Below are 14,064 nucleotides of genomic sequence, written 5' to 3'. Positions count from 1 at the left end.
ATGTAATACAATATAGGCCACTGTATTATTATTGTTATTATTATTATTAAGTGCTATTTGATATCTGTTTAATTTATTTGTGCTTTACATAAATCCCTGTATAAATGTCATAAATAAACAATACAGCCTATAAAACACCTATTCCTACATTTTTGAATGGTTGAAGCCTAGAAAACTCTGAGCCCCATGCACCTCGCAGCCTATTTCAGTCTTGTGCAAAAATGTAATTCCACAAATGCAGAGCATATATTACTCTCCGATGTGTTTCTGTCATTTTCAAACATTAGGCGCTGGTGTAATCTGATACGAGGCTCTAGTAAATATTTAAGAATGATTTAAACTCTATATTTGGCAGTGTGCATGGACACTCATGGGAAAATGCTTGCACAGAGTTTCTGATCACATGACTGGAAGTGTAGGATTTGACTCCAGCTGGGAGAGCAGAGGAGCGGAGCGTGTTCAACTATACACGCGTTCAGGACACTCGCATTTCCACGTCCCTGTACGTGGATCTGTCGCGAAAAACTATTGCATTGGTTTCCTGAAACCTTTAAAGCTTTTATACAATTGTTTATACATACCATACAAGGATATTTCGGCAGCGTCATGGGAATTGGGAAGTTTACCGGCTGCGCTATGGAATAGCCCAAGTCGTGGATCCGATGTGTTTTCTCCAGAATCATTAAGAAATACGAGCTAACCAGGAGTGAAGTGGAGAGGTTTAACTTACTGACATTCCTCCTTTTTGCTCCCTTGAGTCTGATTCAAAGTTATTAAGAGGCAAGATGGCGGCCGATCCCGTGCAGGTGAGAGAATGATTTTATCTCTTGTTTACTAACCGCGCGCTTCAACACTGTCAGCTCACTTTGATCGCTGTGGCTTTGTTTTTATCTGATCACTTCTTTAACATTTCAATACTCTTCCTAAGCGTTAGATAGTGACTTTTAACTGTGTCTGAAAGGGTTAAATGTGGCCTAGAAATATTGACAGACCAACTGTTGCTTCAGTCCCAGCCCATAGATAAACTATGCTTTTTTTTTTTTTTTTTACTTCAGACGAAGAGTGTTATTTGTATATAATATGTATATAAACATAAATTCAGTCGCTTTCAGAACAGCGGGTAGCCTACATAATGCTACCTCTTTGTGCTTAATTCGCAAAATGTTAATTTACTGTTTCTTAAACGTAATATTTTTGATACAGTTAGCCAAACTATTTGAAAAAAAAAAAGTAGCATTTTTGTATACTGCCTGAAAATGCACTAATAATGTCCTCTCGTCTTCTCAAAACCCCTGTGAGCTGTTTTCATGAAGAAAATATGAATGTTTTAAAAAGGAGTGTAGCTATGTGCACACGACATAAATGTAGAAACTGTGGAGCAGAAGCTCTCTTTAGTGCCTGTGGTGAGGGAAAATCTGGAGTAAAATCTATTATTAGTAACATATCCTGAACGATTCCACCCTGGCAACTCCCTGAAACACTGCTGAATACTGTATGAGGTAATGTCAGTGTTTGCTTGCCTGCTTAATAATAATAATACTAATACTAATAATAATGATAATAATATATTATTATATTGCAAGGTATTTGAAGAAAATACTTAACTTTATAAACAACTGATGTCAAACACCATCACTGAACAATATGCAAGTTTTGACTTGTTTCAGAATTAATTTAGATAAGTATAAACTCTTTTTTTAATGAAAAAAACTGCAGGTCATAAATGGATATTTTGACTTATGTAAGGGTTTTAGTCCAGCTGTTGCAAGATTTGATGGCCTTCACACCATTAGTCATGTAACAAAATTTTCTATCTGATTTGCATTTGTTTATTTCTTAAGGCATGTTTTCTCAATATGTTGTATTGTGCTGTTGCTTTTTTTGAACTAGCTACATTTACAGTTAGTCATTCAGCAGTAGCTTTTATCCAAAGCCCTTTGTTTATTTTAGTTATGACATAGGCTAGGTTTTGTACTGTCCCAACTGTCATTCTTAAGAGACAAAATATGTTTCAAACAAAATGTGATTCAGGTGAAAACAATACAAAGTGAAGTAGTGTAGAGAGTGTAACTGGTTGTGAATCAGTCCTTTGTGAATAGGAGCATTTCTAAACTCATGCCATTTTGTTGCTTTGAGAGGGAGTAGTTTGATTGCTGTGTTTGGGTTGTCTCCTCCCCACCTAATTGCAGTGAGACTCAACTGAAACCCAACAAGTTAACTGATACTCTCAGTTCGAAAGTTCAGAGGGACTCCGACAGGTTGTTGCTTTTTTTTGTTTTGTTTTTTTTTTTGGCCGGAGTGTTGGACAGGTATCCTCTAGCCCTTATCTGCAGCCAAATCCCTGAAAGAGAAAGAGGCATTAGCTCAGAAATGCTGCACTCTTTGGGTATGAAGTTATTTGTGTAGCTAAGGGAAGAGAATGTAAGGATAAGCAAATTTTATTTTCTTTAAAGATTAGTTTATATCATTTTGACAATGATCTAAAAACTAATCTTTAAGAAAAGAAAATTTGCTTATCCTTACATCCTCTTCCCTTAGCTGCACAAATAACTTCCTAGCCAAAGAACTGGCATAAGCAGTCCACAAAATATTTCCTTGTTTGCTGAAGTTGAAAGCACACTTTTTTGGAAATAGGTCTGGGCCAAAACAATTGTAGTTTTTTTTTTCCGATTAATCTTTTTTTTATATATATATATATTGCGTTGATATCTGACAAGCTATGCAATATCGCGTTCATTATCGCAGATGAATCGCCTTCAATAATGAACGCAAAGTTGCGTAGCTTGTCAGTGATCTACGGCTCTGTCTGTTAAGTGCCGCTCCATTTGAAAGCATGTGATGGCGATTTAGCGCTAACCACGGAACCAGATTTACTGACTAAATGTGAATGATCATATTATTACATATATCGCCCAGCCCTGTATTTACCCTGCACTATATTACAACGAAAAGCCTGTCATTCATTCAACACTTATCATGGCGGAGATCCTGTTGATGAGAACCAAGAACAAAGTCATATGTGTGATTAGCAATGCTCAGCGGAAATTCTATAGTAATACTATAAATATGCGGAAGCATTTAATATCACTCATAAGGCGCCATGATTTCCGCAATCAATCAGTGAATGAATGAATGGCGGGGCGCACTGTTTTGTTTACTAATGTAACGTTACACACATACTAGGGGGAAAGTCGTGGCCTAGTGATTAGAGAGTTTGACTCCTAACTCTAGGGTAGTGGGTTTGAGTCCCGGGCTGGCAATACCATGACTTAGGTGCACTTGAACAAGGCACTGAACCCCCAGCTGCTCTCTGGGCGCAGCAGCATAAATGGCTGCCCACTGCTCTGGGTGTGTGTTCACGATGTGTGTGTTCACTGCTGTGTGTGTGCACTTTGGATGGGTTAAATGCAGAGCACGAATTCTGAGTATGGATCACCATACTTGGCTGTATGTCGCAGAGTTTTTTTTACCCTCTGTCGTCTCACTATGTTGATATGAATACACAAATATCATCTCCAGCTGCTATGAGAGTCACTTCATTGGCATTTTACCAGTTCATTTATAAAAACTCATCATATCACAATACACAGCAGCTGCAAGTTCCTAACTCGTCAAAATAAAAGCATTTAAAAAATATAGTCAGAATATATTTCTATTTAGCAGTCTTAAGACTTAATGCTACTACTGCTAATACATATTAATAAATCTTTATTTTTAAACAAATAATCATATTTGTTTTCTTAATTTTAACAGTAAACCTCTGTTGTACAGCACTTTGTTTGCCAAAAAATAAAAGGGTTTACTTTTCATTTGATTAGGATAAATACATTTTTTATCCTAAAAAAAAAAAAAAAAGAAGAGGAACATTGTATAGGGCCCTAGTATTGTTAAAAAAAGGACCCTATACAAAAAAGAATATGTTAGGGCTGCACGATAAATTGCATGCGATTATTTAATGTGCATCTTGTCAGTAAAGCCGGTTCTGTAATCAGCGGTAAATCTCCCATCACCTGTGCGTGTTCACATGGAGCGTGTCATTGTTTTGTAACACCTGTGGTTTTGGTTTCAATCCGTTGTGCTCTGGCTGAATGCAGATTTTAGAATACACACACACACTAAACTTGCAGCATGCATGCATTAATATTGCAGTTCCTATTCTACTGGGTATTCTCTAAAGGGTTCTCCTGCCCGATATGCCCGATAGGTAGCAGTTTGCAGAATACATATGATATAGGAAGTTATTATAAAGAAGTAAATGAAATGGACTTCTGTATTGATAAATAATCAGCTGAAAGTAACAGGAAAGTAACAGTGTAATGTTGCATCTCAACACTGATACCCGCTTATTTACATTGCAGATTGCTTGCAGAGAAATTTCTAGCTAAACCAAGTACCCAGTATATAATAACCATCTTTCTTTTTGAAATGATTAAATGTAATGTTATTAAAATTGCAATTATTACAACTGCTACTAGTTTAATTATTACTATTGCTACAAAAGAATACATCCCATCCATCAATCAGTCACAGACCTGTCAAGAACCTCCTAGTCAAACAGGATAGGGCAGCTAAAACATGTAGAATGACAAACCAGGTTTTTAAGTCATTATTATTAGTGCTTTTATATTTGGCAAGATGGAAATTCGGTTAATCTTGATTTTTACTTGGCAAGTCACCTGAAATATGTTCCCATTTATTTCATCTAGTTCTATAAAGAACCCTGTGCATAATGTTTCCTGAGTGATCTGTGCCAAAGCACCAGGTCTATTGGCTTATGTGTTTGCTGTGAGTGCGAGTTAACTGCAGAAGTGGTAATGGAACAAATAAGGCAGTGGGTTAGAGCAAAGTCTTTTTCACTGTCGAGGGTGATGGGGGTCATGGTAAAACCATAATAGGATGAGCTCTGAGCTCAAACTCTCGGGATGATGCTCAAACCCTCATTGGCTCTGAGCTCACAAATGACTCTTTTCACTGGGTGGAGTTTCAGAGACTTGGCCAGACACTGATGTCACCGAGGGCTTCACATGTAGGAACTCCTCTGCCTAGCGCCTACCCATTTTGAACTCTTTAACTCACAAAAGTAAATCTAAACGCATGAACACTACAACTTGGGGATATAGCAAATAATAATATAATATTTTATGAAATAGTTTAGTATTTATTTTTTAATAGTTAATTTATATTTAATATATTAGTTGTATGCATTAATGTAACAATGATAGTAATATACAGTAATATTAACCTGCATTATTGGAAGTATTAAACTGAGCTGGTTAAAAAAAAAAAAAAAAAAAAAAAGTTTATAATGCTATTTAAATAGATGCATCACTAAACAAGGAGAAAACTTCAAACTAGTGTCAAACTAAAATGGTCTAGGAAACTTATTGATGCATTCAAATTATTGTAGTTTTAATAATAAATAATGATAATAAAAACATGTATATAAAAAGTACTTTTCATACATTAAATGCAGCTCAAAGTGCTTCAAAAATATAATAGTGGCATTAAAAGAAACATTGGCAATATAATTTCAGTAGTTTTCTCCTAGAGAGGAACGAGAATGTTAAGGGGAGAGGTTGAAACTGCAGTATCAGTTTCAGTCTTTCTCTGGGTGTGTTTACGCTTGGCATTAACATGCAACCTGCATCTGGACGTTGTCCACATACTCATTGAAAAGACAAGTGAGACACAAGACAAGGTAAGTGAATGTTATCCGATCAGCGTGTCCTGGTCCAGAGGTAGTCGAGCACGCACTGTGATCGGATCTCAGTGTAAACGCAATCCAGCCAATGTGTCTGCATTCACGGGTCGACATCACACGAAACCCCACCCCCTCTCTCCCGAACGATCACAAGAAAGCAGGAGAACACCCGTGTGGAGTGCTAGTGAGACTCCTACATTAATCTTTGTTTTGTAAAGTGTCCCATGACTGAAAAAGCTTTTCAAAAGAAAACCCACCACTTCAGGTTGACTTTGCGCTGGGCCATTCTCTGCAGACTTATTTAACTACTGTGTGTGAAAAACAGATCCGATTGTTTATCCAGACAAGCCCCTTTGTTGGACTCGGCAAATTGCCGGAACATTGCCGTGTCGCCTTCTGTGTAAAAGCAAACACGTCCCGGGATTGATTCCGGCATTGAACCCGGATCAGGGACCTAGTACCATTGCCGGGTTCAGTCCCGGGACGATCGCTGTGTGAACAAAAGCCAGATCTAATGCTGTGTCTTAGTGATGACGCACGATGTCGCGCGACTCTTTTACCAGCTGTTTTGAAGCAAGATCAACATTCGCGACAAAAAAATATGTGCAAACTGTAATGAAGCAGAGGTCAGTTTGTTTAGTAAACCCAGTGTTAATTTTAGCTGGAAACTGCAGTGAAGTCTATGTGTAGTAGGGGTGGTGAAAAAAATCGATTATTGATTAATCGCGAGTATGTTATGGACGAGTATGAATCGATTATTACATTTTCAAAAATCGATTTTTTTTTTTTTTTTTTTGCATTATTTTATTTTGTAAAAAAAATTATACCGGGAGTTGAACGTCACGAACGCGCCCAGTTCCAGTTAGCAAGCAGCCAGAACAGGTGTGTAAAATGGAAAAACCAGGAGCGAGCAACCAACCGAACCACCCAGCTCCATCTGGGCTCAAAGCAAGCGTGTGGATTTATTTTGGTTTTCATGGCAGGAGCTCTAACCCTCTTGGCGCCATGGTCGAGTTTACTCGACCAGATGCGGCACTGAATAAAACGGCCGATTTTGTCAAATAGGGTGTTAAATTTCACGCGACCTCCCCTGCACCAGATAGCAGACATGTAATACTTAATCTCTGACTCAAAAAAACGTAATGCTCCTTAACAAAATCTTCGAGAGCGCATTGAATCAGTGCGAAAAAAAAGCGGAGCTAGTGTGAGAGTGAGCCATTTTAACTGACCAATGTTGTCAACGTCAGCGAGTATTGGCATTAGATTATTATTATCATTATTATTTTTATTATTATCTAATGGCATCAATAAAGCTTCAATAAACCCGCAATGAAGTGTTGGGACTTCTATTCGCGGACACTGATTCTGAAGGGGAATATCTGTATCCAGAAGATGACGGTGATATTGAAAGTGAAAGTACACCAAGCACAAACGGTGAATCCTTTGCCCAATGTAAATGGTCCTTTGCCAAATGTCAGAGGTGTGAATGAACAATGTTTGCAGGGGTCGGAGTGTTCATTGCGAAATTAGCAGGCGTGTTAGTGTTGCGGGGACGAGGCGGGAGATTTTTTCCGCGCTAGACATGTATATTTGTCTTCTGACCGCACCTCTCCGCAATCGCGGCGACAGTATTGTAGTGAAGACTTTGTCTAATGCCAGTGGGTATGTTAAACGAGGTCGAAGTATTCATAGGACAGTTAGGAGGCAAGGTGGGGAGTCGCAATGACCCTGACAGTAGTCCGAGCTGTGCACACTCGGCGCGTGCGCGAGGCAGATCTGTCCGCGCTGCTCATAGCAGAAGCAGAGGCGATGTGACACGGGGCATAGATTTTGAACTAAAAAGGTCTTGTCTACTTGTGTTTGTGTGTCATATGAATAATATATATGTGCCCCATACATGGAATCAGAGTGCCTGCTGCATGTAGTAAACTGAAAATCCCAACCGCTACATGCATTCGGTTTGTTTCTACCATTTATTAGTAATGATTTACACAGTTTGTTTACTACTTACTGTTGTGAAATGGAAAATCAATAATCGTTAATCGAGAATCGTTAATAATCGAAAATCGACTGTAATCGAATCGGGACTTCAATAATCGTAATCGAATCGAATCGGGAAATCAGACAGATTAACCACCCCTAATGTGTAGATATGTTTTTGATATTTTGCAGTTTGCTTTGGTCGCCTTATATCTTGTACAGGTAGGCTAAATAATCAGAAGCTCTTTCTAACCTCAGTGTGTCACAAGCCATGTCGTCTGCTGTTTGGGAGTTAGTTTATGCAATGTAGCCACTGTATCCAGAGTGGATTTGTTCCACAGCCAGATCCTTCTCATAAGGTGGGGCATTTATTATGGGAGAAAACCCCAACCAAGAGTCTTTGCCAGTGTTTTTTGTTCTTAATTTCTTCCTATATACAGTTGGATATGTTCAAACCCCCCACCCTGTCACTGACTCATGCTTTTGGCATTATCTTACTTCAGCATCAACTCCTGGCTTTTCTGTTAGCTGCTTTACTTTCCGTGTTCAGCCAGCCAAAGCATTTACAGGACTCTCCACAGACAGCACACAGAAGTTTCCCTGTCTCTTACTGCTATATATCAGAAAGCTGAGGAGGAAAGTGAGGTAGTTCTCCATCCACACAAGGTTCTTGGCTCTGAAAACCAGTTTACATCTTCCATTCCCTTCTTGTGACCCGTTATACATGGGTGGCCAGGGGGTGGCCAAGGCTAATTCAAGGGGTCCATAGACCATGACAGAAAATCAGTATAACTCCAACCTGGCATAAAAAAAAGCATGAATAAATCCTATGATTGCTGATTACTTTACATTACCCCACATTAGCTATATATTCCTACATTACCTTCAAATGTTAGTGTATTGAAACGTATTTCTTACTTCTATCACCTCATTAACCAGTGGTCGAAGCAAAAGATCTAACGTTGACTTGTAGGCTACAATGAATTTTGTATATGTTGTTCAGGGAACCTTAAACTTCAACTTTGTTCAAACAGGGCTGCCAGTTTTTTTGTTCAGCCAGGAGTGAGAATTATTCAGGAATAATTAACAAGCTTGCGATTAAGTACACTACCAGTCAAAAGTTTTAGAACAGTAAGATTTTTTTTGTTGTTGTTGTTGTTTTAAAGATCCAAAAAACAGCAAAACTATTTTACTATTTAAAAAGAATTTTTTTAAATATATTTTAAAATGTCATTTATTACTGTGATTTCAAAGCTGCATTTTTAGCATCATTACTCCAGTCACACAATACTTCAGAAATTATTCTGATTTGCAGCTCAAAAAAAAAAAAAAAAACATTGATTATTATTAATAGTATGTTGAAAACAGCAGTAGAATTCTTTTCAGGTTTCTTTGATGAATAGAAAGTTCAAAAGAACAGTGTTTATCTGAAATGGTACTTTTGTAACATTATAATTGTGTTTATCATCACTTTTGATCAATTTAAAAGCATCCTTGCTAAGTAAATGTATTCATTTATGAGAAAGTTTTACTCAACTGTTCTAAATACTGATAATAATAATAATTTTTTATATATATATATATATATATATATATATGTATATATATATATATATATATATATATATATATATAATATTGAGCAGCAAATCAGCATATTAGAATAATTTCTGAAGGATCATGTGACACATGAAGACTGGAGTAATTCAGCTTTGATCACATGAATAAATTACATTTATAAATTATATTCAGATATGAAACCTCTATTTTAAATAGTAAAACTATTTCAAAATATTACTGCTTTTGCTGTAATTTGGAATAAATAAAGGAAGGCTTGGTGAGCAGAAGAGAATATATATATTTTTTTTTTAACATCTTAAAACATGACTGGTAATGTACGGCATACAGGGAACCCTGTTGTTAAGGTTAAAAGTAACAGTTGATTTATATACAAATTATGATTTGTATATGCGTGATCTGTCAAGTCATCCGTCAAGTATTTATCGTTTGAAATTCTTAAAGCAGGTCATATGGTATTTTTAAGTGTCTTAATATTGTGTTGGAGTCCCTATAACAGGTTTAAATGCATCTAAGGTCAGAAAACATTGTAATTTTCTCAGAATAAACATTTAATATTAGAGTCATTTGCCAGTGATTTCAAAATGATTAGTTCCAAGCAAGTTCGGAGCAAACCCCTCCCTTCCATAAGCCTACTCTTCTCTGATTGTTCAGCTGGCTAAGTCTGTTGTGATTGGCACTGAGAGGAGTCCTTGAGCCAGTTAGCGAGTGCTACCATTGCTAAAGCACCTTTACATAAAACATTTATATAGTGATCCAATCTGTTCTTATAATAATGACATAAAATATAAAAAAGACATGCACACAACAAAAGGTTTCAAATTGTATTTATGTTCTGCTGCATCTGTGCACGGAAGTTATCAGTCTAAATATTCAGCAAAATCAGTCAACAATGAAAATCAATAGTAGATTTAAAGTCCAACAGTTTAACACTAATATTGGACATAAACGAACACGTTAAATATAAAGTATTGAAAACGGGTTGAAAAAGTTGATATATTTGGAGTAAAGCTGAATTGAACTGCTGCATCAGTCTTCAGCCTCCTTCAGAGTTCCCACCCACTCCCCTCCCCATGTTGTTTCTTAGGTGCGAGGACGCAATCGTTCTATTTTACATAGAAGCCTAATATAAAAGTGTTTGCGAGCAAAATAACCTAGAATCAGATGATTTCATTATGTGCAAATGTCAAAATGTTTCCATATGCTGAATATCATAATAGCTGCTATGAGGCGCTGTGCGTGTGAAATTGCTTAGTTTTAATATTTATTTTCATTTTTTGATTTACTGCTAATCACGGAAACTACTTTACTGACGAAATGCGCATGATCATATAGTTCGATATATTGTCCAACCCTATATTCAATACTTATTTTATCCGCTGTATATAGCACACATAAATGCATCACTTTATTTGTGTTCATAGCACATTTTTTGGAGGACAATATTGGGCATTTTATAATAACTTAAAATAAACACTGAGGAAAAAAATTGGCATTTTTAAACCTTGATTCAATTCATCAAATATATAATCGACATATTGATTATTATAAAAAATAATCATTAAAAGAATTGTGATGCATTAGTAAATGTATTTATTTATTTATTTTTCTTCTTCCACTGCCACTAAAACTGATATGATTTCTTGTGGATATAGGCAATAGCTTTACTATTTATGGACCGTTGCACTTTAAAGTTTGTGGTGACCTTCTAGATGTTGATTCTTCTCTTTTTTTCAGGAAGCCTCTAGTTTTAAATCACAGCACTTGAGTTTTATCGCTCTGTGTGGCCACATCTAGTTGATTTGAAGCAGTTGGACTCCTCAGTCAGTGATCTGTGTGTGCTGACCCCACCCTGCTGATAACATGCGCTCTGAATGCCAAACCCCATGTTTGCTGTATGTCTATAAATCTTTCTCAGGAGGGGTCTTCTCATTCACCACACAGGCATGTTTGTGTGAACTTTGAGAACCATGTTGTAGTGAGAAGGCACTGAACTGACCTAAGGTGGAAAATAATTCCCAGTTGAACTTGTTTTGATGAATCCTTTAACCTTACTAAAGCGAGCACTTGCATCATCCAAGAGTCTGTTGGATGGATGAAGACAAACTGTCCTTAATGTCTTATAAATGGTGAATTGGTGCAGATGTCTTAAACAGTTGCTGGTGGCCATTGTCTTTTGTAGTATGGAAAAGACAATGGGTACCAGCAACTATTTGCTTAGACATTCTTCAAAATATCTTTACTATTATAATACTAAGTACATGTTGTGGTGTTAGTTAACAAGGACAACGTAAAATAGTGTTACCGAATTTCCTAAAGGTTTGGAACAACATGATGGTTAGTAAATAATGACACAATTTTCATCTTTTTTTCTGTCATTTTTGATGCCTAATGCTTGGCATTATTTCGTTTCAACAAGTCAATTCGCATTTATGTACTAGTGCTATATACAATTTCAGATTGTTTCAAAGCAGCTTTATAGTAGTAAACAGGACTATAACATTATTAATATTGCAAAATTGATCTCTTTTGAAACACTTTAATTTCAGCTGTAATCCAGTTCTGCAGAAAACAGTAGTGAAGTTATTTAGATCAATTGTGATTCAGTGTGGAGTCAGTTCAGTTCAATAATCGAGTTACTGTCAGTATGGCTAAGGTTATGATATAAATCCACATTTTAATAAAAAAAAAAATTACTTTCCCCAAATCAGTCATATGGTGCATTCATGGAAAAAGTAAATAGATAAATGAACACGAAAATTACTTCTTAAAGAGGACCCTAGCAAAACTTCTTGACTGTCAGATTCAGTTGAGTCTAATAAAATGAAAAAAATATAGTTGTTTGTCAGGCCGATGGCAAAGCCTTTTTGGGCAAACATATGGCACAATTATGCTAGCACCTGAAATTAAGTCCTCTCATGATCCATTCATGATCCAATTCCCCTCATTTTTCTCCAAATGTTTCCTATATTTTTTATTATTAGTAGTAGTGGTCGACTGATATCGTCAAGGCCGATATATCGGCTGATATTTGTCAAATATCGGCATCGGCCGATAAAATTTTCTGCTTGGCCGATGTGCTCGAGGTGGGACTTTTATTTTGAGAGCACTGAGAGCGGCAATGCCCGAGCGCGCACAGTGCTCACACTCTCTGTCTTGTTTATGGTCATTGTTAACAGTTCTGTCTAATACAAATAGAAGTCTGTTTAATAATCAGATAGAACGGTTAAACAAAGGAATTAATGTATACAGAAAGTATTATAACAATTGCTTTTATATTAGACCTATTAGTAATATAAAAGCAAACATTATAGTTATTTCTCGTTTGCCGTCAGCATTAAGAAAATACGCATTTATATAATTTAAACAAATCTTTGAATGACAAATGAACATTTAATTTCACAAACCTTGCAAACTTAGTTGAATCCAGCTGTGAGATATTGTGAAATGTGTATCCTACATGATCGTGTGTTCTCTGTGTGACGGTCGGTCCGCGTGAATTGAATGCTTTAAACTCGTGATTTCAAATTATGCTGCACTTTATAAATTTGCCCACGGTCTTATTCATGTAATTTTCTCTGTGTGCTCTATGTAAAATGTACCTTGGCTTTATTTGAAAATGTAATTCCCAATGCACACAAATGTCCCAGAATACTGAGTGCCCTGTTGGTTAGACAAACCCCCCCCCCCCCCCAAGATATCGGCATCGGCTGTCAAAAAACACATTTCAGTCGACCACTAATTAGTAGTAGTATTATAAGTATTAGTTTACATGTTTATGTTTATAGTTATTAAAATAATGTTTGCTTTTTTTATAGTTAAGTTTATAGTTTAACTAGATTTTCTTTTTTCTTTTCTTCATTGTGTGTTTGTCTCAGACCTTTGTGTTTGTCTGAAGGCGTTGCATTGTTCTTGTGAGATCTCTGGGCCTCCTCAAGCTGATTAGCTGGTGATTTATTCTGTTGCATAACAACCTGAACCGGATCATACACTCTACCTTGCATGTGAAAGTGAATTTCCATCATTCTGCAGCACAGAAAGGATATTACACTGACAATGCAGACCAGTTATCCTGAGAACTTGCCATTGCATTGCATCTTGAGAATGATGCTTCATTCCAGGATGCATTCCATGTCTCTGAATGCCTCGGATAATTGTAAACATTTCTGCTATCTCTTTCTCTCTCTTGCTCCTCAGAGTGATACTCGGGGTCAGATGGTTTCAGAACGTCTTGGTCTTGGCCAAAATCTGGACCTCTCAGACACCATGGTCCAACAAAAGCTGGATGAGATCAAGGACCAGATAAAACGAGAGATCCGCAAAGAGCTGAAGATCAAAGAAGGAGCTGAGAACCTGAGGAAGGTGACCACAGATAAGAAGAGTCTGGCTTATGTGGACAACATGCTTAAAAAGTCCAACAAGAAGGTGGAGGAACTGCACCAGGAGCTTCAGGAACTGAACGCACACATAGTGGTGAAGGACCCAGAGGAGCTAGTAGGTATGGCTGAATTCACTCCTCCTGTCTCTTTAGCTTTTGTATTTATTGTAGCTTTTGTTTTTAATCACTGACAAAATTGTACTGAAAAAAACATAGTAATATCATTTTTTTTAATGGATTTGATTGATATTTTTCGGCCTAATGTTTTTAATTGAAAAACATGAATTGATTTTAGTCATTTAATGACAAACCATAATTTCTAAGATTAAAAATGCTATAAAAATCTAGTTAAAATAAGTTTTCAAAAGGAAGCATATTTAATTATAATTTTATAGAGGCACCAATATACTAATCCATAGTAATAAAC

The 14,064-nt window shown here is 36.6% G+C and overlaps 1 protein-coding gene across 2 annotated transcripts in view; it reads left to right on the top strand.

Annotated features, from left to right (window-relative positions):
• The first annotated feature begins 404 nt into the window (after positions 1-404).
• Positions 405-14,064, top strand: part of pkn2b (protein kinase N2b) — a 40,033-nt gene continuing 26,373 nt past the window's right edge. The window contains exons 1-2 of one of the 2 annotated variants that reach the window (XM_026263651.1): positions 405-806; positions 13,457-13,757. In XM_026263651.1, the coding sequence (XP_026119436.1) occupies positions 786-806; positions 13,457-13,757 (322 nt within the window). In that variant the 5' untranslated portion in view covers positions 405-785. The remainder of the gene's footprint in view (positions 807-13,456; positions 13,758-14,064) is intronic. The other variant, XM_026263650.1, reaches the window with a different exon arrangement.

This window comes from Carassius auratus, chromosome 6 (assembly GCF_003368295.1).
Source record: "Carassius auratus strain Wakin chromosome 6, ASM336829v1, whole genome shotgun sequence".
Lineage (NCBI taxonomy): Eukaryota > Metazoa > Chordata > Actinopteri > Cypriniformes > Cyprinidae > Carassius > Carassius auratus.
This window is presented reverse-complemented; position numbering and strand designations above follow the sequence as displayed.